This window comes from Emydura macquarii, unplaced genomic scaffold, assembly GCF_026122565.2.
Source record: "Emydura macquarii macquarii isolate MOO-44397 ecotype Brisbane River unplaced genomic scaffold, CSIRO-AGI_Emac_v2 contig_629, whole genome shotgun sequence".
NCBI classification, from domain to species: Eukaryota; Metazoa; Chordata; order Testudines; family Chelidae; genus Emydura; species Emydura macquarii.
Window position 1 is genome coordinate 6,761,740 of NW_027130766.1, and position 24,375 is coordinate 6,786,114.

Here is a 24,375-nt window from a genome sequence, read left to right on the forward strand (position 1 = left end):
TGTCTTTATCTCACAGGCCCAATACAGTACCCAGGGAAATGTGGGCACTAAACCAAGGAGAAAAACTACAATAATTCCTGAGACCCACCCACCATGTGGATCCCAGGGCTGACAGCTGGAGGTTGATCCCACTTACAGAGAGAACTGCAGGTTCCCATGAGTCTAACTGAGACATATTCTCTGTAGTAACTCCTGCCTTTCTTGCCATCAGACTGGAACTGGAGAGAGAGAGAAAATAAACCATTAAACACTTCCAAAGATTCTCTCTCTCTCTCTCTCTCTCTCCCCCCCCCTTTGGTTTTTACAACAATCTTTAGATGGGGTGAAAAGACTCCCTTAAGAAAATAAACAGTTAAATGGAGATAGGATAGGTAATTTTAAACACAGTATTGATGCTGCAGAAGCTACAAAAATAAATGCCCATTATATTTGCTGTGCCAAGCAGGGATCTTGTGTCCAAAAATGCGAGGTGTGTAAAATGAGGGGGCACCCGGATTTGAACCGGGGACCTCTTGATCTGCAGTCAAATGCTCTACCACTGAGCTATACCCCCTCCGCTGGAATACTTAGGAAAGTGTGCTATTATAGCAGGGATGGCATATGTCTGGCTATTAATTAAACTGGGAATTAGCAATATGTTACATCCGGCTTCTAAAACAAACACACCCACACAAAGGGTGAGCCTGAGCTGTGGGGAGTGTTTACCCAGTGACTCAGACAGCACAGGAAAGCTTTGCGCAGCAACAGCCTTGGGAGAGAATTAAAGCTTTTCATGAATGCTGGTTTATTGGAGGTTAAAAATCACAAAAGACTTTGATGTGCGGCAGATTCAGCCATTTTTAAAGGCCAAGTGGGGCCATGCTGATCATCTAGTCTGATCTTCTGCACAACAGGGGCTGGAGAATTTCCCCTAGTGATTCCTGCCTTAAACCTAATCATCTCTGGTTGAACTAGAGCACATCTATCTGTGGGCAGCCATGAGAGCTCGTGACACTGCTCCACATCTGGGGTGCAGCCCTGGATGCCTGTGGGGACTGACAGACATCAGTTGAATGACGCACAAATAACAGTCTCAAAAACATTCTTCTGGAATATCTCTGGCTCAGAAAATTCTGCCTGGTTGGTGGCTTTCTGAAAGGGGCAGGCAGTACCTGTTTGATATGGCATGCCCCCTACATTTAGAGAAGTGCTGCTAGGAGGTAGCCAAAGGCTGGGCTCAGTGATGTAATAGCTCTTCTCCTATAAGCTAAAGGGAAGCAGGTCATCTATTCAGAGAGGGGGGTCTAAGCATTAATCAGCTACCTAAGGGCAGTGTATCCTAGTGCACAGAGCACAGGGCTCTGGAGAAATGGGTTCTAGCCCCAGATTGGCCACTGATCTGTTGAGAGACCTTGGACAAGTCATTTTCCCTCTCTGTGCCTCAGGTTTCTCCATCTGTAAAATGGGGATAATGCCACTGACTTCCTTTGTAAAGCGCTTTAAGCTCTATAGAGGCAAAGTATTTACAAAGGGAGGAAAATAACCCAAGATCATTGATTCTTTCCACCCTGTTATTTTCCTCACTGAATTAATATGTCAGAAAAATATGTAAACGAATATATCAGAGAAATTATATAGTAGAAGCTGCTTTGGTTGCGTCTCAAATAGGTACTGCCTTGGCTTAAGCAACCCATGAACTCTCCTCAAGTTCTTCTAGTATCATGTTAGTTGATTGTGAATCTAATTGTCCCAAGCAAAGGGGTTTCCTTCCTTTCCCTGAGAGACAATTCCACAGATGGATTCATCTGACTAAGGAAGTTTCCCATTTTGTCCCTAGTTGTTTGCTGTTGAAAAATGTCATTAGCGCAGGTTCCCTTCTGTTGTCTCATACTCTGAAAGTGGCCACAGGTAAACCTCTGAAAGCCAGGAAATAAAGACTTACAGTGGGACACACTTAAACACTGGAAAGCCAGGACATGAAGAGTTGTGGTTTCTTGCTGCCACTCACTGCTTACATCCTTTAAATATTGGTCACCACTCATCCCACCTACCCCCCTTAGTGATTGTTTGTAGAATGGTAGATGTCAGAGATGGAGGAAAACCTGCCTTCAACAGTCACAATGTTAAAAGAACCAACAGGGTTAGAGTCAAATGTGCTCTCTGGAGTGGAGATTATTAACCCATTTTGAGAGAGTACCAAGCCCAGCCCTGTGAGAGCTGCTGACGTTACTGACTGCTCCGCTGTTCAAGTGCTGGTGACATTGGGTGCTCTGTGAGCTAACAGAGACATGGCTGGTTGTAGCTAGGGTGACCAGATAGCAAGTGGGAAAAATTGGGATGGGGTGGGGAGAAATAGACACCTCTATAAAATAAAGCCCTGAATACTAGGACTGTCCCTATAAAAACAGGACATCTGGTCACCCTAGTTGTAGCTGATATGAAGGGACCAGGATTTGGCAGAGACATAGACCAAATGTAACAGGGACAAATGCCCAGCTGGAGACTGATAAAAGGAAACTGCCCCATCAGTGATAATGCCTTAGTAAGCTAAATAAATATTTGCTATTTAAGACTCTCTATAAGCACACACAGCAAATTAGGGGTAGAGCTGAGAGAACCCAGGAGTCCTGACTCCTAGCCTCTGCTTTAAGCACTAGATTCTCTGCTTCCTGGCACCTAGAATAGAACCCAGGTGTCCTGTCACCGAGGCCAAGACACTGTCGTGAAAAGCCTGTTTTCAAAAGACTTCTTACAACCACCTCCTGTCTGTAGTGAGCAGTTCTCTTGGTGGAAATTGCTATTTTCCAAACACTCTCCAGTAGCAGCACCAGTGAGGCCTGCAGAAGATGAGTGGGGCCTAGGGGTGTATTTGTACGTACTGTACAATGTATTAAAGAGTCAGGAATGAGTGATAGTGAAGGGGGGAGAAAAATCAGCCACTGCTAAACCCTCTTGATTGAGGAATGCAGAAGCAGCATTGTCCGCTGAGGAATCCTCTCAGAGGAGAGCATTTGCTTGTTTGCCCACAGCTGGTCATTCCACTCAGACAGCCAGCTGGGCCAATTTGTCCAGGGGAATGGAAGATAAGGCCCCCAGCACCAGGCAAACACGTCATTTGCAAGCCCATTAGGAGAGGTGAGAACCATGTCACCCGGAGAGTTTGTCAGGAGGATGAGGTGACAGGTCGGTGGCACTTTAGACAAACAATTACAAGGGAAATTTCTAGAGAGCTGGGGATAATAATGTGCTGCACAAACTAAGAGGCTCTTGAAGTACTTTATGGTATCATTAGCCCCATTATATGAGGATGGGGAAACTGAGGCACAGGGAGTGACTCCTCCACAGTCACACAGTGAATCAGTGAAAATAGAAACCAGGAGTTCTGGCTGCCAATTCCCATCACTAGTTCACCTTCCCCCTCTGAGCTGAGGATAGAATCCAGGTGTCCTGACTCCCAGACTGGTGCCCTAAGACAGGGTCAGAAGCTGGATGGGGCAGGTACTCTGCTCAGGATCCTTTCGCTACTGTGTGACCTACCAAGGGGGTATTGGCTGGATCTGTGCAAAGGCTTTGAAGCTGCAGACTGGGCTAAACAGTGCCTTGGAATGTACTTGCAAATCACAGAAACATATATAGATCTGAAAGGAGAGCTGGGGTCCAGATGGGCCATGACAGATAGTGATTCTCTTCTCTGAATAAGGCCCTGGCTGTGCCTTTGTTAAACACAGCCACCACTAACCAAGACTAGTCCTAGTACCCTGGGCCAGGAAGCTGCTAGAAACAGCTAAAAATGAGCAGCAAACCAGCCGCTAGTTCCAAGCATCCCCAAAGCTTAGATCTAGATGTTAGGGCTAAGCCCTGCCTGCTAGACCAGACAAGATCTGGGTTTAATCCTTACCTCTGCCACAGACTGCCCTGTGGCAGTCCTCAGGCAAGTCTCTTTGGTGCCTTGCTCCCACTGAAGTCAATAGGCGTTAGACACCTAAATACCTTTGAGGATCTGTGCCTCAGCTCTTCCATCTGTGAAATGGGGGCAGCAGTGTTTTGTCTATTGAGTTTGTAAGTTCTTTAGGGATGGAGCTATGTTTACAGGGCCAGGATATATTCAGACCTGGCAGAATTTGATTTTTTTTAAATAATTTTGACAGAAAATATCAATGTTTATTTTTAAACATTATTTATATTTTTTTCTATTTCAGTTTTCACAGTTGCAGGAAATTCCTGCGGGGGTAGGGGGTCAGACAAAAAATATTTAATGACAATAGACAATGAGATTCAAGGAGCTTTATAAAGCTTTATAACCATTCAAACACAATTTGTCAATATCACGCATCCAAATATATGAAGTAAATATCTGTGAGTCAAACGCTAATCAGTTCTCAAGCAGCATTTTTCTTACTTTGCTTATCTGTCAACTTCCATGATCATCAATGGAAATATTTTTTCCTTGGTTTGTGTGTGTTTGGTGAAATTGACATTTAGCAGTAAAAATCTAATCCTTCCAAGCCTAGACATAATGCAGCTAATAATAAAAATGCTGTTGCTAGCACATTTCAGCTGTAGTGCAGATGGAGAGTTTCCTGAAAGGGCAGATCAAAACATATTTCTGATCAGAGAAGTGAAACTGACTCTCTTGTCTTGCTGTTTCACTTAGTGACTCGAATTCACATTGTACAACGCACACTGGATTTGCACTGAGACCTGCCATCGCATCGCCCCTCAGAATGCATTAAGTGGCTGGACTCTGGCTAATTGGCATGGTGCCTGAGCTGGCTGGATCCCAAAGCTGCCACTCGTGTACTTAGTGATCCTGGAGCCAGACTGCTGGGGGCTCGTTTATTCTGGGGGCTGTTTTGGGAAGGCCGGTGATTATGCTAATCCTTTAACCCCTGATTGCCTCCTCCTTCCCATTAGATGGTCAAACAGCTTTAGCAGCAGGGGCTGAGATAGGCCCTGGCTTATATAAACCCCAGGGGCTGGCACTGGGTTTCCTATTGCTCCATAAGGCAGATCCTCACCCTACCATTTGCTAGATCTTCATCATGCAGGCATCCCCTGCTGCTACGCTGTGGCTCCTCTCCTTGCTCCTGTGGCCCCTGACTACTGCGCATGGCTACATCTGGGCTTGGATGTATTCTCTGCCCTACCACACCCCGGATGAGGCCACCCTCTCCAAAAGCTCCAGCCCCCTGGCCGACAGCAAGGAGTTTATGGTAAGGGATGGACGTTTGCACTGCAGCCTTCAGTCTGCCTGGCTTGAGTTTAGGGGACAGAGTGTTAGAGACAGGGAAAGGTTCTCTATTTCTCCTTGTGCATCCTGCATCTAACAGGCTAGCCTTTGCACTATCATATGGGGAGAGTATGGCCACTGGTTAGAGCAGGGGATTTTTTTTGAGTCGGGGAGAAAGAACCCAGGACTCCTGGGTTCTATTCTCTGCTCATGGGAAGGAGTGTGGTCTACTAGCTAGAGCCGGGCACTGGCAGTCAGGACTCTTGGGTTCTATCACTAGCTTTGTTATTGCATGACCTATGGCAGGTCAGGGCCTCATCCAAAGCCCCTTTAAGTTAATGGGAATCTTTTCATTCATTGCATAGGCCATGTAATCTCTCTGGACCTCAGTTTCCCCTACTGTAAAACCGATGTATTCATGGGAAGCCAGCCATTACAGCAGTACATTTGGTGTCCTTTGATCGCCTCGGGCACTTTTCAACCTGTGGATCACAAGGTTTTGCAGACTATGCCTAGGATTTCCAAAGGGGCTCCGCACCTCCGTTTGAAATCACGTAGGGGTCTGCAAATGAAAAAAGGTTGAAAACCACAGAGAGGCCTGTTGCATGCTTTGAAAGAGCACCTCTAGTTGTTGTGCCAGTCCTGACTCAAAGGAGATTCATTGATCTTTTTCGGTGTTCCAGTAGTGCAATTGGTTGGTATATACCACTTACAGAGCAGTACTTGACCAAGCAGTGCTGAGCTTGTGTGTTCTAAGCCTCACCTAAAGCAGGCATTTTATAGTGGTGGAATTCTCTGCCCTGTGTTTTTAGGAAGTCAAATAAACCAGAAGGGGCTAAGAGGATGATCATGGTCCTCAAAAATCTATGGACACTCAAGGGGTGTGTGAAGGTTAATCAATTAATTTAAAAAAATGTAAAACACTTAGACACCTAGGTGTTTTAATCCTTAAGAGGACACAGCCATATATATCTATAGATATATATCAAAATCAGTTTTTTTTATCTATGTTATTAGTAGCCCCTCAGGTTTTAATCCAGGAGGAATGGTAAAAATAGAAGTAGTTGGGAAATGCTTTTTTTCTTTCCTCTTGTAAAAATTCTTGCAAACACTACATTTTCCCCCCATGCTCATTGAAATTTGTCTTAAAAAATGTTCAGGTTTTCACTGAAAAACCAAAAGTGTGTGTGTTGGGGGGAGGAGGGAGAGTGTTTGTTTGTTTTTCCAAGAAAACCTCCAAAATGTCAGTGAAAACATATTTTCTGTTAACATTTTCATTTAACCAAAATAATAATAATTTTTTTTCTGTCAAAAAAAATGTAGACAGAAAATTTTCAGCTGATTACAGCTCAAATGTGTCTCACCACTTTAGATGTTTGTTTACTGCCCTTAGATTGGCCAATGAATACAGACTGGTCTGTTTCAATTTGTTTTCTGCTCAAGTTTCCACTTCCTGGTCCTCATCCACTAGTTCAGCATTGCAATATTTAAATCCAAACTGAAAAAACCCCCTCACCCTGTTTTTACTGATTCTTTTAAAAATAAACCAAGAAAACATTGCTGTTCCTGTAAAACCATTTTTTTCTACTAACCCTACAGCAGTGTCTAGAACTTCCTAACAGCCTTGGTAAGAAAGGACCTCACAGGCAGAGATGTGCTTAAAACAAAACATAAATTCTTGAGTGATTTATCCAAACTGTCTCTAGATGGAGTGACCTGCTGGCATTGAGCAGCTCTAACCCAGGTGTTCAGTACAGAGGATGTCAAGGACATTATTATTCTTTTGCCTGTTTAATATTTTGATTGTGGTAAGAACGCCATTAATTGACCAGGTCTGTATGATGCTAAGTGCTTGGCAAACACAACAGGATATGGTGCCTCCCCCAAAGAACTCATGAGCTAAGCAAATTAATTAACCCTCATAATCCCCTGAGAGGGAAGGATTAGTATCCCCAATTTAGAGTTAGGGGAAACTAAGGCAAGGCTACTTGTCCGAGTTCATGCAGCTAGTCTGGGAATAGAACCCAGGTGTCTCCACCCCCCCTCCCGCCTTTTCTCCGTTGTGTTCCAGAGAGGGCCAAGGAGTGTGGTATCTGGATCTAGAAAATCCTTGTCAACCAGGGTATAGTTACATCTACGGCCAAGATTTCCAAAAGGGACTCGAGCTTTTAGGTGCCCAGCTTCAAGGTGCCTGATTTGCAAGGGCTGGGCACTTACTGAATATCAAACCTTTTTAAGGCCTCTCCAGTGGAGAGAAAAATGGAGTCCCCTCTCCCCTCTTCTCCTCTCCCGCTCTCCGTACACTTGCTCCCCCCAAAATCGTTGGTTGCTTTGGAAAAGGTGAGCTACTCAGGACTTTCCCCTTCACAGCAGAGTCTGCAATTAGGATGTCCCAAAAGGTCAAAACTGATCTGATTCTGGACTGAAAGGTTGGGTAGGAAGCCAGGGGCCTTGCTGAACCCGATTCCACACCTAGCCACTTTGCTATCACACACTGAACCAGCCCTCTCCCAGGTCTCAGTGCCTCCTAGTGTTGGGACATTTGGAATCCAGGTTAGCATCTTGATTGTTATGGGAAATCAGAGGAGTGGGAATAGGAACACAATCAACACACGCACACTTTCCAGGGAAGCAGCAGGTACATTCACAGGGTTACAGCAATTCCCCCTCCCCATCCGACCTTGCATCTTCTCTTCCCCCAGGCAGCAACGACATGTAGCCAGGATCGACACTGCGCCCTCGGGCTCTTCTGTGACAAGCACTTCCGGCTGTGCCTTCCCCTGCGCCAGGAGGGGCAGTACTGCCGCCATGATGCCCACTGCACCAGAGGCCTGAGCTGTATGTTCGGCAAGTGCCACAGGACTGTGCCAGACGGGCAAGAGGGTAAGGCATGGAGAGGAGCTCACTGACCTGGAAGCTGCTGTCTGCTCCTGAGTTGCTGTTATCCCAGACCCGTGCTTCAGGCGCATGGCCAGGGTGGGGGAGCTCCCTTTGTTCTGAGGTCATGCCCCCCCATCCCTCCCCTATGGCGTGAGGCAGAGCCACGTGGAAGGGACCCAGCTCCTGCACCCAGAGGAGGATTGTGGCACGAGGCCAAGAGACACACAGGGAGGCTGATGCAGGCAGCACAGACTGCAGAGGAGAAGGCTCTTGCACCAACAAGATGGGAGGGACTGGGGCCAGAAAAAGAGAGTGACACAGGCTGTGAGGTCCTCTGGGGAGGAGGGGCAATGGATGAGTCCCCTCCCTATCTGCCTATCCCTCACCCCCCTCTCCGTCTGCCCCCAGGTGCCCGCTGCAGGCAGGACAAGGAATGTGGCGTAGCCTCCTGCTGCGCCCGCCACCATGGCGAGATGCTCTGCAAGAAGAGGTTGGCCTTGGATGAGCGCTGTTTTGTGCCCCAGGGGGGCTTGGCCTTCAGCATCAACCAAGTCTGTCCCTGCCAGGAGGGACTGGTGTGCAGGACCGTGACTGCTGGCCAACAGTAAGTGCGGGGGGCTGCTCACTGGTCGTGCTAAGGGCCTGGATGTCCTGTGGAGATCCCTGCCTGATCATGGGCAGGACTCTGGGACAAGGGGGTGGGGGTAAGGACTTCCATGCCCTCAGACTCAGTGCCTGCTGGGACAGCATACAGTGGGAGGTGTTGGGGCATTAGTTTTGTCTGGCAAGGCTGGATGCATGGCCCCTGCTCTTTGCTTTAAGGGGATCGTGGGTTATAATGTTTAGAGCAGGGGTGTGGGAACCAGGACTCCTGTGTTCTAACCCAGGCTCTGGGAGGAGAGTGTGGTCTAGGGGTTAGACCAGGAGCATGGGCATCAAGGCTCCATCCTGCTCCCTGTGAGGGAGTGAGGTCTGGTGGCTAGAGTAGGGGAATGAGAAACCAGGTTTTCTGGGTGTTATTACACTGACTCCTTGGCTGAGTCCCTCCCACACTCTGTGCCTCAGTTTCCCCATCTTTAAATCGGGGATAATACCCACCCCCCATGCATGCTGTGCAATTCCAGTGTGGGGTGGGGAAGGGCAGGACAGAAATTCCTACTTGCCCCTCCAAGTGGCTTTTACAGAGTTTAATGTTCTGAGTCTATTCACCACTTTACTCCCAGAGCGCTCCCTTCTTGTCCCCTCCAGGAAAGCGTTCGATTATTGGCAGGATAAAAGTGCCTGGAGATGCGTGAAGCCCTCGCTGTAGAAAGGAGGTGACAGTTCATCCATCCCTGAGGACAAGATCTCTGTATTTATTCCCTGTAAATAACATGTACATAGACCTGCTCTCAAATAAACATGTTTGAGCCTTCGGCACTAAGGCTGTTTATCAGTGGCTCTGAGCCACCAGGTTAGGCCATTGAGCTATGACATAACCTGATGCTTCAAAGTACTTGCTGTTCCCCGTATTAATGCCCTTGGGTTTTGCACATTGCTCTGTGGGGGGGTGCATGCTGTTTTCTTTCTTTGTGGGTGTGTGTGTGTGTGCATGGGCATAGCTTTTCCGTACTCCATGTATGCGTGTGTATATTGGAGAGACAGTGCTTCCTGAATTGCCCATGGACCATCAGTGCAGCATCGGAAGCCTGATATTTGATTACCTTTATCTACAGAATCCAATTTCTTTTTATGTGGAAATCAACACGAAGGCATGTTAGCTGCTCTAGGGGAAAAAGAGGCAAAGAAAAGAAGGAGCACCTGCAGTTGAATGACAGACCTCTTGATTTGCAGTCAGATGCTCTACCACTGAGCTATATATACATCCCCCTCCTTTGTAGAGATTTCTGCCTTACAGCTTACATTACCTGTTCATAAGGCCAGCTTGCAATAAGTATTATCTCCTAGTTGCCTAGTGACTGTAGGGTGCAGCAAAAGCCAAGGAGATGCTGCATGTTAAAGGGCTCAGAACAAATAAGTAGGTTAGGCTACTGAGCGGAGCTACCGGAGATAGTTCTGTTAATCAGGGGAGCGGTAGCCAGAAAGGGGCTCAGTGTTGCAAAGTTCCACTAGCTAATAACACAGCTCTCCCCCTCAGCACAGGCAGGTAAATGCAGTTCAGAGCAATGCACAGGCAGGGTTTGATTTCCAGAGAGATGGCATTGAGAGAAGCGTAGTTTGGGGCATTCTGCTGCATGGGTGTTGATGCCCCAGAGCGAAATCAAGGAATTTGGGCCTTTACCACTTAGTCCCAGTTCCACTAGATGAGCAATTCTGAAATCAAAACACAAGGGCCCAGAGCCTCAAAGGTATTTTGGTGAGGTAGATGCCTCTATATCTTTGAGGAGATGAACCAAGGTGCCACTTTCAAATCACACTTCTAGAACTGAATTGCAAAGGAAACATACAGGTTTAGCTACCTTTTGTAAGAAACCACAGGAGCTACATGTCAAGAAAAGGGTATAGCTCAGTGGTAGCGCATTTAACTGCAGATCAAGAACTCCCTAGTTCAGGTACTCCCTGCATGGGCCCTCACTTTACTGCTGGAAATCATAACCTAGCACAATGGGGCCATGGTACAACACAATAATAAATCATAATACATCCCTTGATGTGCTATTCCAGCTATCCATTGCCTTCACTGGCAGAGATGTACATCTCTTTTCTCATTTGATTTTTTTTTCTAACTTCAGCTCCCAGCCACTGGCTTTTTCTGCCTTTCTCTGCTAGCTTAACAAGATTACCAGCCACAGTGCTGAAAAATGATGCAAAAATTGAGATAGTGGTTTAAAAACCATGAGGTTTTTTGTTTTGTTTTTTAAATGTGGGTTCTTTTGATTTGCCTTCTGTTTATTTTGAGCCTGTAGGAATCACATGTTCAAGCTCCTCTGAGAAAGCAGCTCAGCAGAAGTGGTGAGGGGCTGATGTGCTGTAGCGAGAGCTTATTGAATAGAGCAAGTGTGAGTAGACACATGAGAGCACCAGAAGAAACTCAGGCAGAGGAGGGTCCAGTGAAGCAATCAAGTTAAAATGGGAGCTGCTGCATTTTTATGAGTTCACTTAAAAAAGAAGCCAAGTCAGTCTTTCTGCCCACTTGCTTCTTGCAGACACACTAGAATGTCTCAACTTCCTGCTCTGAGCTGCTGGATGTTTCTGCTAAAACAATCAGCAGTGAAACAATGAATAGTGGTGACATTTTAATGACCATAAGTAGGGTCCCGAGTTAACCCACAACAGAGGTTAGTGTGACAGTCCACACCTTGCTAAGCTATGGTCTCAGGCCATGTACATACTTAGGAAGAAAATGCACTGCAATTAAATTCCAGAAATGTCTCTTCACAGCCAGGAACATACTTTTAAAAAATATAGTAAAGTTGGGATTCTAGCCCTCAGATCTGTGGCAAGTGGTAGATTCCATGGCAAGCTCAGCAGATGTGGATACACAGAGCCCAGCATCTATGAGGCAGGTGTTGCCGGCACTGGGCACACTACTTCTCCCATGGTAGTGTCACTTGTTTATCTGTCCACTCCCTATTAGTGTCTGAGTTGCGTTAATTAATTAACAGCTCACATCAGAATAATTTCCCCAGCATATATGAGCTGGGCAGTGGGCATGTTCCAGGCCTTACTGCATGAAACCAGAAGTTAAATTCCAGATCACATAACATCCGGTACTTAAATGCAGGATGACTAGGAGCCAGGACTTCTGGGTTCCATTCCCAGTTCTCCCAGTGACTCTGTGCGACCTTGGTAAAGTCACTTACCATGGCCTTACTCCGAGTCCAGTGCTCAACCTGCTAGACAACAATACCTACCTTTCCTCACAAGGATGAGAATCCAATGCAGGGTGTACAGGAAGAGCCAGGCAATATTTTTTTTAAAGGAAGACCTGAAATTGTGTTGGCTTCTGCCTTCCTTTAGCACCAAACTCACCTCTGTGTGACTGGGGACAATCTCCCCTCCCTCCCAGGACACTCAGGAGGCTTAGCCAGTCAATGTGCATCATGTGCTTTGAGATCCACCAGAGGGAGGGACAGAGGGCTGTCCGGCCGTAGGCGCTGCCTCTGGTGCAGTGCCAGTCAACTTGCTGATTATGAGCAGCTGCCGATGTAAAGATCCCTCCCCTACTAAGTGTGACTCAGTAAGAAGCAGCCTCTCCCCGTGCTTCCTGTTTATGTCTCTCTCCATAATTAGGTCTACGTACAGTTGTGAGCTCACGGGATTTCCATGCAGTCAGAGACAGACACGCACCGCTGATCGCTCCTCTCTCCCAGACAAAATTACCCCACAAGCAGGCTCCACCCAAGGCCCTGTGACTCAGCTCTTAGGCGAGGAATGATCAGCTCCATCTAGCCTGCGGTGCTGGTGCTGAGCACATGAGCCCAGGCATTGGGAGAACACAGCCACACGGGCACCATCTAACACCTGCAAGAGCCCGTACAGGCACTGGTGCTGCTGACCACCTACCAGCAATGGCACATTCAGAGGCCCCAGTTCAGCTCAAGGCCACAAGTCCAAGGGGGTCTGGCAATTCCTCCTCCCTGAGCTCTGGCCAGGACACAAATGGGTCCTGGACAGCCCTCATGCTAAGCTTGCAGAAGCAGGCCGGTTGCTAGTGCTGAGAAATCCCCTTTCGCTGCAAACAGCATGAAATTCTGCTGATACAAATAGACCTGAGATTTAGTTTCCTTTGAGCTAAGGCTGCTGCTTCCTCCTTGACGTCAGGTTCCTTCACTGCCGTGCACCCGCATTTTTAACCATCTGCAACCCTCAGCAAAAATAAAGAGTCGTGTGTCCTTCCACCCCTCAACCTCTTCCCCAGAAGGAGAGTCTGGCTTCTTTCAGGGAGAAGCAAACCCATTAGCAAGCCATGAATTACCCAACTGTTATATTTCCAGGGTAAAGGACACTAGAACCAAAGGAGCCTGGTCCAGCAGTTAGGACAGGAGCCCAGGAGAGTGGGGTTCAGTTGCCCGGTGTGCCAGATTTCTTGGGTGACCTTTTTGGCCTGTGGCATGAAACAATCTAGTCTCGTGTGGGCTGTAGGAGTTTGGGTGTTGGAGGCCTGTGATTTACAAGTGGTCAGTCTAGATCAGTGTTTCTCAACCTTTTTGATACCAGGGGCTGTCTTGCTGTCTTCTGCTGTCTTCCTAAATTGGGTCAGGAGGATCTCAGGGACCAGTGCCGGTCACCTGCAACATCAGTACAGAGCAACGTTCACAGATATACTATTAAAAAATTTCCAAAACAAAACACTCCACCGCACACACTTCTCTTGATGTGGAGCAGATGAAAAAAACCAAAACACGTGACAGACGTTAGTCATATTGCTTAAGACACTATTGGAAGAGGCTCTGATGCTATTGTGATGAGCACAGTATACAACAGTATAAATAGACACAAGGGGATCAAGGCAGAGGAAAGAAGGAAGGTTTTTTTTATCCCCATTTCATAGATGACGGAGCTGAGGTCCAGATTCTCAAAGATATTTAGGCACCTACCTCCAACTGAAATCCATGGGAGTTAGGGGCCCAAACACCTTTGAGGATCTGGGCCTAATTGACTTGCCAAAGGTCCTACAGGCAGCCTGTAGTAAAGCTGGGAATTAAACCCAAATCTCCTGGATCCCAGTCCAGTGCTTTATCCACAAGTGTGAAAAATATAATAGAAATATAATAATAAAATATAATAAAAGACAAGATGCCGATTGTGCAAAAAATTAAATAGTGGAGCCTTTAATCAAGTATAAAATACAATACACAAATTTTATAAAAAATACAGAACCGGAAAGTCAAACGGACCATCTCGGAAATAGTATAAAATAAAAAACATCTCAGACCAAGGCAGGAAGCTGTGACAGGTTGTCCCGTTCCTCTGAGCCCAGCAGTGGGGCCTGTGCAAATGCAAATTCATGGGACAAGTTTAATTAGTTAAAAGCACTTAACTGAAAAAGATTCATTAAGGGGCTGATCCAGAGTCCGTTGGATTCAATGGGCGCCTTTACAGTGGGTTTTGTGATCAAGGGGGATGTTGCACTAGTTTAAAGTATTGTACTGGAGACCAGTGGAACCCCTGATAGTCAGCTTCCACTGTCCTTCGTGCTTATCCAGCATCCTTCACCTCCAAGGATTTCAGGTCACTCTACCAAGGCAGGCACTTGCTAATGGGGGAAACTGAGGTATAGAAGGGTTATGTCATTCCCTGTAAGTCTGGAAGAGCAGAACCCAGGTGGGTCTCCCTGAACATCAGCTTGTGCTACCTCCAGAGAGCAACTTGATCTTCAGTAGAAATAGGACACAGGCTGGATAGGTCAGATCCAAACATCTCTGAGTCCAGATCCAGGGTTTGGATTTGGTCCCGATGCCAGGTCCTGCACTGATCTAGAGACACTGCTGGGACAGACCCATTACCGGCTCCTGGTGGAAGAGATCAGAATGAACCATCGTGAAGGGGAAAGTTTGCTCCACTGGGCGTGGCTAGGGATAAGAGGGCTTCGCTGCAGAAGCACGGACAGCTCTTGCACGTTTCCCCACCCTCATTGAATCCCTTTGCCCTGCAGATGGTGCTGGCGAAGGGGCCTGAATCCAGCTCTTTGTTATTGCTAGGGGCTCTGGCGCCATGGCAGAAAAGAGAAATACTTGGAAACAGAGCAGCGGAGACCGCCCTTTCCTGCTTGTGTTAAAAAATATAAAATACAAGATGTCCCAGGCCTCGATCAGACGGCCCTATGGAAAGCACCAAATGGTAGGAAACATCCAGTGTGTGCTGTTTGATGTGTCAGCTGAGCGATCCCGGGGCGAGGATGATCAGAGAGCAAATCCTGGGTAATGTCTATGTCCCAAAGGTTTCGGATCCTCGCCCCAAGCACCACCCGAGTTTGGAGAAGGGCACAGGCAGCGCAAGGGAGCACTGGGTTTAAAGGTCAAGCCCCCTCCCCCCCTCAAAACCCTAGCAAAGTTTATCTTCAGCCCTCATCTGAAGACTGAAGGCATTTCCTGTTAACTGGACTCCAGAGGAAAAGGGGTGAGGCTCTTTCTTTCGTAGCTTATTGATAAATCTCCTGGAAGCTGCAGAGACACTGGGGATCCCTCCAGCACTGGGTCTGTGTATGTGTAAAATCCCCGTGCCTGGCTCTGCTGGGCTTCTTCATTCCAGTCTTTGTTTAAGTGCAGGCCAGGAGCAGAGAGATTTCTCCCCATTGGTTCCCCCTCTGCAAATGTGATCCAGAAGAGACATGACCCAGAACCGATTCCCCTCAGGGACATGATGCAGAATGGACCCCCCCCTCTTCCATCCATTGGCAGATGTGATGCAAAACAGATTCCTTCTGGATATGCAGTCCAGAAGGGGTCATCGCCCATGCTGATCTGTGCTCTAAAATACACGGTCCATACAAAATCCCAGTTTCAGCCGCTTGAGAAGGAAGTCCAGGCTGAGACTCGTGTGTATAAAAAAATAAATAAGACGTTTGAGAGCTTTGCACTGTTTCGTCAAGTCTCTGGCTAGATGTGTCAGTTGGCCGCCACTCGAGACTTCATCCACTCCAAGCCAGCTGGCAGGCTGCATTGATGGGGAAAGAACGTGCGTTAATAACAATGCACTGCACGGATACTTTTGAAACCCCCGGCAGGTGGTATCAGTCCCATGTTACACACTGGGAAAACTAAGGCAAGGAAATGATTGGCCTGCGCTGCTCAGCAAGTGAGTGGCAGAGCTGGGAAAAGAACCCAGGCAACCTGCTTCCCAGCCTCCCTACACTAACCAATAAATCCCATTCCCCTCACAGAGCCAGAAGCAGAAACCCACTCCCAGCTCTAACTACTACACTGCACTGTCTCCTCAGAGCTGAAAGCAGAACACCATAGATCCCAGCGCAGCCCTCTCTTGCTCTAACCACTAGATTGCCCTGCTTGTTTCAATGCAGGCTTGACTATTGCCACAATCAAATCAGCGGATATAGAAAATAAAATACAAGTAGCTCCAAGCCCTGACTCTACACAGTAGTCCCCAAGGACTTTCCAGGGTTTCCTTATCATTGGCAAAGCCCCAGGCAAAGCAAACAGCAGCAGCCTGTGCTCATGGGAAGGATCCTCTTGGGGGAGATACTGGTTCCCAGGCTCTGGGAAGTCCCTGCTTTACCCCATAATCACAGCTGAGTCAGCCTCCCGCTAATGATAACCTCCAAGAAGAATAGAGAAAGGCAGGGAGGTTTACAGGCTGGGAGGTGAGACAAGGGGCTAGAGACAAGGTGGATCAACTTCATCTGACCAGTGAGTCATTGGTTAACCCAGCCCCAGCTACTCATCCTGCAGCCCAGCATGCAGCGGGCACTGCTGTCTGCCTGTCAGGTAATGCCCAGCTGACGTGATGCTCGGGATGACACAGGACCCAAACAGGCCACCCCCGCCAGGAGCATCCATGCAAGCTGAGCAATCGCTCGTCATGCCACCTGGCATCTATTCTCAGGCTGTTCATACAAAGCCAGCACGGCTGTTTTGTGTTTTACAGCTGGTGCTGGGAGGATTCTGGCTGCATGAGTCACAGCACCACCTGAGTGCCCTGGGCAGAGACAATGTTTTTACTTTACTAATGGAGAAACTGAGTCAGAGGTAAAGTGTGTTGCACACAGTCAGACTAATTCAGGAATAGAGCTGAGAGAGCACCCAGGGGCCCTCTGCACTAAGCACTCACCCCCTTTCCCTCCCAGATATGGAAGCAGAACCCAGGAGTCCCGACTCCCAGGCTCCTGCACTGACCACTAGACAAGCCCCCCCTTTCTCCCCACCGCAAACAGAACCCAGGAGTCCCAGTTCAGTCTCCTGCTCTAACCACTACATCCAGCACCTCGCAGGTAAAGGATGCCAGTTGGACACAACAGACACTTTGGGGTGGCTGGAACATTTAGACACAAGTCAAGGCTGGGCTTTGTGTCTGCTTGAGCCATGCATGTGGGGATCCTGCCTATGTCTGTGCCCTAAGAACCTTACCTCCAGCCCCAGCTGTTCTAGTCAATTACAAGACTCACCTGCCTTTCTAATGACTTCTTTCCCAAACTCAGTGCTACTGATCTTGGGTGGGTTCGGATCGGGTGGCTAGGCCCTACCGGGGATGTACCAGGATATGGAAAGTGTATATTTTCAGCAACAATTCAAATATCAAAATACTTCAATATGGAAATGCTGCCCACATGCCTCATGCACCCATTCACTTCGACAGGCCAGGTTCCAAGTCAGCGTACATCTCCCATGATGCATCACAGACTCCCCTCTTGCATCACAAGATTCTGTGGTATGGTGCACCATGGGAGATGTAGTCCAGCTGTGAGCATGACCCATAGAGGAGCCTGGGAACAGGAAGCAACTGAACTACAGCTCCCATGAGGCACGGGGAAGCACTTCCAAGTCAAAATATTTTGGATGTCAGGTGTAAAGCAGACACTTTTCACAAAAAGTATCCATTAGCCAAAAATTCACTTCCCTGCCAAGAACAGTTTAGATTGAAAATTTTCAACCAGGCGTACCCCTAACCCTCTGCTGAATGCTGCTACGCTCTCTGCCTCACTTCTGTCCTGTGGGAGAGTTCCACAGGACACTTAAACACCAAATGTGTCCCAAGAGGGACAGCTTAGTTTACTCTGGTACACTCACCCCTCTCCTGTGAGGGCACAACAGCCCTGGATGTGCCATGGGTGGTCCTTGATAGAGCTGAGGGTAAGGAACTTGGAGATCTCAGAGGTAGTCATGGAGTTCTTCACATCCTGTTTGTTGGCAAATATCAAGACTGCCGCGTTCTGCAAGTCCTGGGGACAGAGATCCTGCCATTAACCTTCTCCCCCTCCATTCAGCTCCCTCCTGCACAAATATCTCCCAGCCCCATAGTTCTACTGAAGGGCAGGGAAGCAGCTTGTAGAGGAGGCATTACGCCAGCCTGGTTTCCTAATGCAGTCACTGGCTGAGGTTCCCGGTACAGAGGGTCTCTAAGAGAAACCTCTGCCCCACCCCCAGCACTGGAATAAGGCACCCTGAAGGCTCCCAGTTTATGGAAAGAGCAGGAGATTGACACACTTGTTAGCGGGGCTGGGCTGGCAACACTAGGGACCCTGAAGGGCTCTGGTTTACTTGAGCCCTGTGCTCTGATACTACGGTGATGAGGGTCAGATGAATCCACACACCCATAGCGAGGTCAGTGACCTAGTGAGTAGGGCACTGGGCTGGGAGTCAGGATACCTGGGTTCTGTTCCTGGCTCTGCCACCTGACACTAGGCAAGTCACTTCCTCTTTTTCCCACCCTTTGGCTATTTTGATTACAGCACAGGGACTGTCAGCACCTAGCACAATGGGGCCCTGATCTCAGCCTCTTGGTACTACTGTAACACACATAAGAAGCTGCCTCACAATGCGCCTTAAACCCCATTCTGAAGGGATCAACTCAACTGTGATGTAGACACTAATCAGAACTGGACTGAGACTCGACAATCATGTTTCATGTGACCCTAAGCAGCCAACGAGGTCTCTTCTTCACAGGGAGGAAGGTGAGGCACTGCTTTATGACCCGTAAGTCCTTACGTGGGCAACATGGAGACACTGGCTAGAGGCAGTTAACTGCAGAACAAACCCAGAGATTTCTACAGAGCATGGGGGATAATTCAGGATGCAACTTCTCTATGGCGCCGTGCTATGGATGTCTGGATACCCTACATCTAATATGTCAGGCTCTCTTGACAGGGATGGAGTGTACTTGCACAGTTGCCGGCAACATCACCCTGGGATCTGCCACAAACTTCCCTGCACTAACCACTAGACTAAAGCAGCTTTACTCTGGACATCGGGCAGTGGCCACAAGAAGCAATGCCAGCGCTAACTCACCTCATGTGCCAGCATCTTGTACAGCTCCTCTTTTGTCACTGTCAGCCGCTCGCGATCAGTGCTGTCAATCACAAGGATGACAAACTGGGGAAGGAAGAAGAGCAGATGCTGATCAAACGCTCTGGCCCAGCAATAACATTTAGGCCTGCTAAAGAGCTGCAGGTGGAATTGGAGCCAGCTAAGACCCTTTAGCACAGCACATTTTTTATCATTTGTATTGCCATAGCACTTCGGAACTCTAGTTGTGATCAGGTCGCTGGTGTGCTAGGTGCAGTACAAACACATTCTCCTGCTTGTATTTTACATCAGAAATTTAGCCCATATCTAGTCCACGTCAAGCTCTGTGGAGGACTGGAGAACTGGCACAACATCAGAGATCCCAAGAAAGTGAAACAATCATTTGACAGGAAGGATGACCTTGTGCTGAAACTCAGGAGACCTGAGTTCAATTCCTGCCACAGACTCCGTGTGTGGCCTTGGCCAAGTCACAGTTCTCTCAGTTGCCCCATCTGTGGAGAATACTCTTTTCTCCCAAGATTGTCCTGCTCATTGGGGCAGGGACTATCTCACTAGGTACATGTACAGAACATAGCACAAGAGTGCCCCAACCTCAACAGGCATCTCTAGCCCCTACTGGAATATAAATAATTAAGAGCTCCCCTTGGAATAACTTTTCACGGTAGCCTGGGGACACACTGACTTCTCCCTGCGAGCCAATCATTAATGACCAAGCCAACATTTGTTCTGTAGCTGTACAACACCTAGCTCCATGGGGTCCTAAGTGCTACTGTAGTACAAATAATTCATAATAATGTCACAGCCAAACTTTCCGAGGGTTTCTGAGCCAGTAAAGTTAACTGTAATCTTGTGCTCTTGCTGCTTGGGCAAGACTGGTTTTGGGTCGCGAAACAAAATATGGATGGCAAACGGCAGCAGGAGAGAAATTCCAGCTCGAGTTATGTCAAGAATGCTGGCCAGGCATGAAGGATAAAGAACATGTCTGAACTCGGATCTCTGCATCTCTCTGCCTTGCCAAAACAGCTGGGGATCTTTGCCAGGGTGTGTTTCCCTCCAGGACAGTATTTTAATCCCATTCAAAACCAACTGGGACAAAAGGGGAAAAACCACCCTCTTCAGCGAAGCGGCACCTCCCCTGGAGTCTTCACCCCAAATTCCCACCTGCTTCCTGTCCCACCCTACTAAAAATCTCAGTTCACTCTCTGCTTCCATTCTCCTTAAAGGAACGGCACGATATTCTACATCTAAGCCACAAAGGAATGGTCCGATCCTGTCACCTTCACTCCCACAAGGAGCCCCATTAACATCAATGGAAGTGATCGTTTGAGTAAGCATTGTTCTCGTATGGCTATGCAGGATCAGGCACTCAAGGGTTGCCAGAGGAGCCAAAGGGAATTAGGAACTCAAACCCAAGAGGATTCAGGCTATTATGAAAATCCTATCTTACATTGTTATATTAGTGTAAGAGTCTGAAATATCATCAGACCCTGACCAAATCAGCTTTCCCATTGGAAAACTAACAGCACCTGTCTGTAAAGTCACTCGTCCCTGCTCCCAGCTGCTATCTCTGTGGCACCTCTCAGAGTAGAGACTACAGTCACCGGCTACTCACAACCAGAGTTCATGCCCATCACACAAGCCATGGTGTTCACCTGCCATAAGATCCCAAGCCAGGGGAATCCTGGACACAGGACCGAGGTGTGAGGAGACCGCAAGGCACAGAAAGCAAGTGAGGCTGTTAGCTAGCCTCTTGCTAAGAGGCTAGCACATTGAACCACTTGGCTATGGTCTTTGTAACAGCCTTTCATTGCTCATGAGCCAGCAACTGAACAGGCAGGCTGCAATCCAGCACAAGTAGCCTCTGCACAGCCAAACCTCATGGGGTGCTGCAGATCAGGCCTAAGGGGCACTGGCAGAGTGGTATGGAGCCCAAAGTCTGGAATAACAGGAGAGGGTCAATTAATACAAAAGTGCAGCAGCAGAGCTGTGTTTGGATCAAAGACACTAGAGTCACAGGGGGCTGCCAATCAGGAGGGAGGTGTACTGCCAAGGCTGGTGGGTCCCCAAGAATACAACAGGAAGGTGCGGTGTGGGTCAGGATTGCTCTGCGTTGGTTGTGTTGTGGGAGGCAATCCTAACACTAGCAAGGAATAGCAGAGTGGGCTGAGAGTCAGGATTGAGGGGCATCTGCAGCAGCGCACACACTGTGGCTAATCAGCGTCTCGCTTCCACTATAACCATAAGAAAATCCACAAGCTTCTCCCATAGGCCAAGCAAATCAACACCCAGGAGAACATTAAAGGGCTCCCGTTGCTCCTCCGACCTGGCCCCTTACCTCCGTGTTAGAGTAGTAGGTGTTCCACGTGGAACGCAGTGTCTCCTGCCCCCCGATGTCCCACATCAGGAAGTGGGTCTTCCTCAGGATGATCTCCTCCACGTTGCTGCCGATGGTGGGAGACGTGTGCACCACCTCATTCATGAGGCTGTTGGAGACACGGGCCAGGTGTCAGAGCCACCCCAGCATAACCCCACACTGGACTTCCCTTGCCCCCTAGACCTAGACTGGGGCACACCAGGTACTCAGTAACAAGCAAATGAGGACAGAGGCAGGATGGCCTTGTAGTTAAGGCACTGAACTGGGATCCTAGAGAATTCCCTGATCTGACCCCGACTCCCTGGGCAAGTCACTTAGCCTCTCTCTCTGTTTCAGTTCCCTACTTGTAATGCTCTCTTTCCTCCCACCTTTTGTCTTGTCTACTTGGATCAATCCCCTACTACGGGTTCATAAAGCACCATGCACAATGGGCCCCTGATCTCAGCTAAGGCCTCTAGGCAGAAAAGAAACAACTTCAGATTAGGTCTCTGGCCCCCATGGAATCCCCCCCATCAATTTCATTCTAACCCTGGTTGCCTTCTGGAATGTGAAGGTAGGATGCAGGGATCTCTCTGTTTTGCTAATACCGTTTTTGGCTGCTGGGGGAGGCTCCCCAGCAGGAGGGTTTGAGCAAGGATACATCACCTCCCCCCGCAGCCATCTGGTGGGCAGTCTGACTCCGAATGGGAAATAAAAGGACAGGAATACTCACAACTGGTAGAGGATGGTGGTCTTCCCTGCATTGTCCAGGCCCACAATTATCACCTTGTGCTCTGCAGAACAAAGGAAGTGGGGTCAGGACACCACCACAGCCAGCCAGAGGAACCCAGCAAATCCAGCCAGCCAACCGTGTTACCCGGCCAGGGGGAAGCTCCCTCACCCCACCAGCTTCTTGTCCCCAAGTCCAACACTGGCAGCCTTGGGTCAAGGCTACTTGGAAAATAAGATGGCTTTCAGTGAGCAGGCTGTTTCTGATTGACCTGGACTGCTCTGCCAAACTCCCTCCCTGTGAGAAGCCATTTAGCTTCAGTGTCCCAGTCCCCTGAAGAATGGGACTACAGCCTGGACCTTCCTCCAGTGGAATCAGGAGGGTAAATGCTTTAAAGGTGACAAAGCACTCAGATACTATGGTGATGGGGGCCAGACAAGTATCATAGACAGACAGCCACATTTGACACAGACATTTACAACTACACAAGTGATTTTTATCTTAAAAGTTGGCAGAAAACGCAACCAATAAACTCAACTTGGTGGTAACAGGAGGAGGCGGTTTGCAGGGTAGCTAAGGTACTTCTGGAATGTGACACACTTTGGTGCAAACAGAACATCTCCTGCAAACCCCCCACCATCCACACTTTCCTTCGCCCCTCTCCTCTTGCCCTGGACCTTGGCATGCTCTAATGCACAACACCCCTTTGAAACAGAGTTTCCCCAACAAATTCCAGTGGAGGACCTTGCAAGTGTGTAAACAAGCCGTAAACTGAGAGTGGCAGTTGTGGAGTGGGGGGAAAAGGCCGGGGGGGGCGAGAGTCAAGAGACTCAAGACACCCATCCTTGGACATGAATTGCTCAGTGCATTAAATGTGAGCATCACAGTGAAGTCACCCTGCAAAGTTTGGGAACAGCTGTAATTTAAGGTGCACCCATCCCCAATGGCTCTGAACTGAAACTCCTTCAGTCAGGAAAAATCCTGGCAGGCATATCAATGCCAGAGTAAAAGTAACTTCCCGGAAGGAAGGAAGGGTAGGAAGTGCAGCAAGGGATTCTTGGGGAAGGGAAGGAAACTGAGGGAGCAGCCATCTCCCCCCGCTCTGGGCTCCGCTCACAATAAGAAGTAGCTGTTTTCTCTCCAGACCAGACGCCCACAGGCCCAACTCCCCACACACGCAATGGGCTGCTCGGGGGTGCCAGGCCAGAAGTGTGGCGCCCCTGGGGGAGCATGGAAAGGGGCAGGAAAGTGAGAGCAGCACAAAGCCAAGGTGGGGGAGGCGAGTCAAATCCCAGCCCAGCTCCCACAGCAGGGGGCAAAGGGGGGGTGGGAGAGAGAGAGAGACGGACACTTTTACAGGCACTCTGATTTCTGGCAAAGCCCCAAATCCAAGGCCTGGAGCTGGGGGCCCAGGCCTGCCCCCCCACAAAGAAGTATCCTTCCCTACAGATTGCAGGGGCTGGGGGGTTATGTCAGATGCACCCCTTGGGGTGAAGAGACCCGTGTCTAAACACCCCCAGGGGCAGCTCCTCCTTCCTGCCCCAGTGCCAATATCGGGCGCTAGAGGATCCTGGGGACACGGGGGGGAGGGGGGGCTTTCTTCTCCTTCCTTTGGAGACCCACTGCTGAGCCCCCCAGACAGACTGCCCCTCCCCCATCCCGCCCCACCACCTCCTTTGTTTTCTCTGCGCTCCTTATTGCAAGAAACTTTCTTCTTCCATCTGTTGTTCAGCTCAGACCCCTCCCCCACCCGGCAGCCCCCACTCCTCCCCCAACATCCCCTACCTGCACCCCCCCGAAGACACCCCCCCACAACTGGACACCCCCCCCCCCCGATGCACGAGGAGCGGAGGGTCCCAGGCAGGCTCCCTGCGCTCCCACCTTTACCCAGCGAGTCCCGGCCGTGGGGCGGGCGGGACCGGGCGGCCCTTATTTACCCTGGCTGCCGAAGATGCTCATCAGCTTGGCGAACAGCTGCCCCATGGCCCGGCCGCGCCGCGAACCCGCCACTCGCTGCAGCCACGGACTGACTGAGTCGGGCCTCTGCGCTCGCCCCTCCCCCTTTATAGCCTCCGTTCATGACGTCAGAGAGAGGGCCCTAAGCCCCGCCCCCTTCCGGGGGTGGGCGGGGTGTGCGGCCGCCGCGGCCGCAGTCTAAACCCGAGTGACGGGTGGGGGCTTCCTGTGCGGATCCTGCTGCAGAGAGGAGACCCAGCCAGCCCCACTCCGTTCCCTCCCCACCCCAAGCTCCCCAGCCTGGGGGGTCGCAGGCCCATGCACG

At 49.2% G+C, this 24,375-nt stretch overlaps 2 protein-coding genes and 1 non-coding gene across 3 annotated transcripts; 1 reads left to right on the forward strand and 2 right to left on the reverse strand.

Moving 5' to 3' along the window:
- Positions 1–481: 481 nt before the first annotated feature.
- On the reverse strand, positions 482–553 carry TRNAC-GCA (transfer RNA cysteine (anticodon GCA)). Its single transcript has one exon. It is a non-coding gene; the product is annotated as a tRNA-Cys (tRNA).
- Positions 554–4,990: 4,437 nt separating this feature from the next.
- Positions 4,991–10,200, forward strand: LOC137148273 (dickkopf-related protein 3-like). Its single transcript, XM_067540918.1, has 4 exons — positions 4,991–5,192; positions 7,912–8,092; positions 8,498–8,693; positions 9,338–10,200. The coding sequence occupies exons 1-4, from the start codon at positions 5,022–5,024 to the stop codon at positions 9,396–9,398; spliced, it is 609 nt and encodes a 202-aa protein (XP_067397019.1). The 5' UTR covers positions 4,991–5,021; the 3' UTR covers positions 9,399–10,200.
- Positions 10,201–13,835: 3,635 nt separating this feature from the next.
- Positions 13,836–24,101, reverse strand: ARL5C (ADP ribosylation factor like GTPase 5C). The gene is made up of 6 exons (XM_067540919.1): positions 24,032–24,101; positions 22,098–22,158; positions 21,347–21,494; positions 18,994–19,077; positions 17,776–17,927; positions 13,836–15,688 (listed from the first exon to the last, which is right to left on the reverse strand). Exons 1-6 carry the CDS (start codon positions 24,075–24,077, stop codon positions 15,640–15,642), a joined length of 540 nt encoding a protein of 179 aa, XP_067397020.1. The 5' UTR covers positions 24,078–24,101; the 3' UTR covers positions 13,836–15,639.
- Between the last annotated feature and the right edge of the window lie 274 nt (positions 24,102–24,375).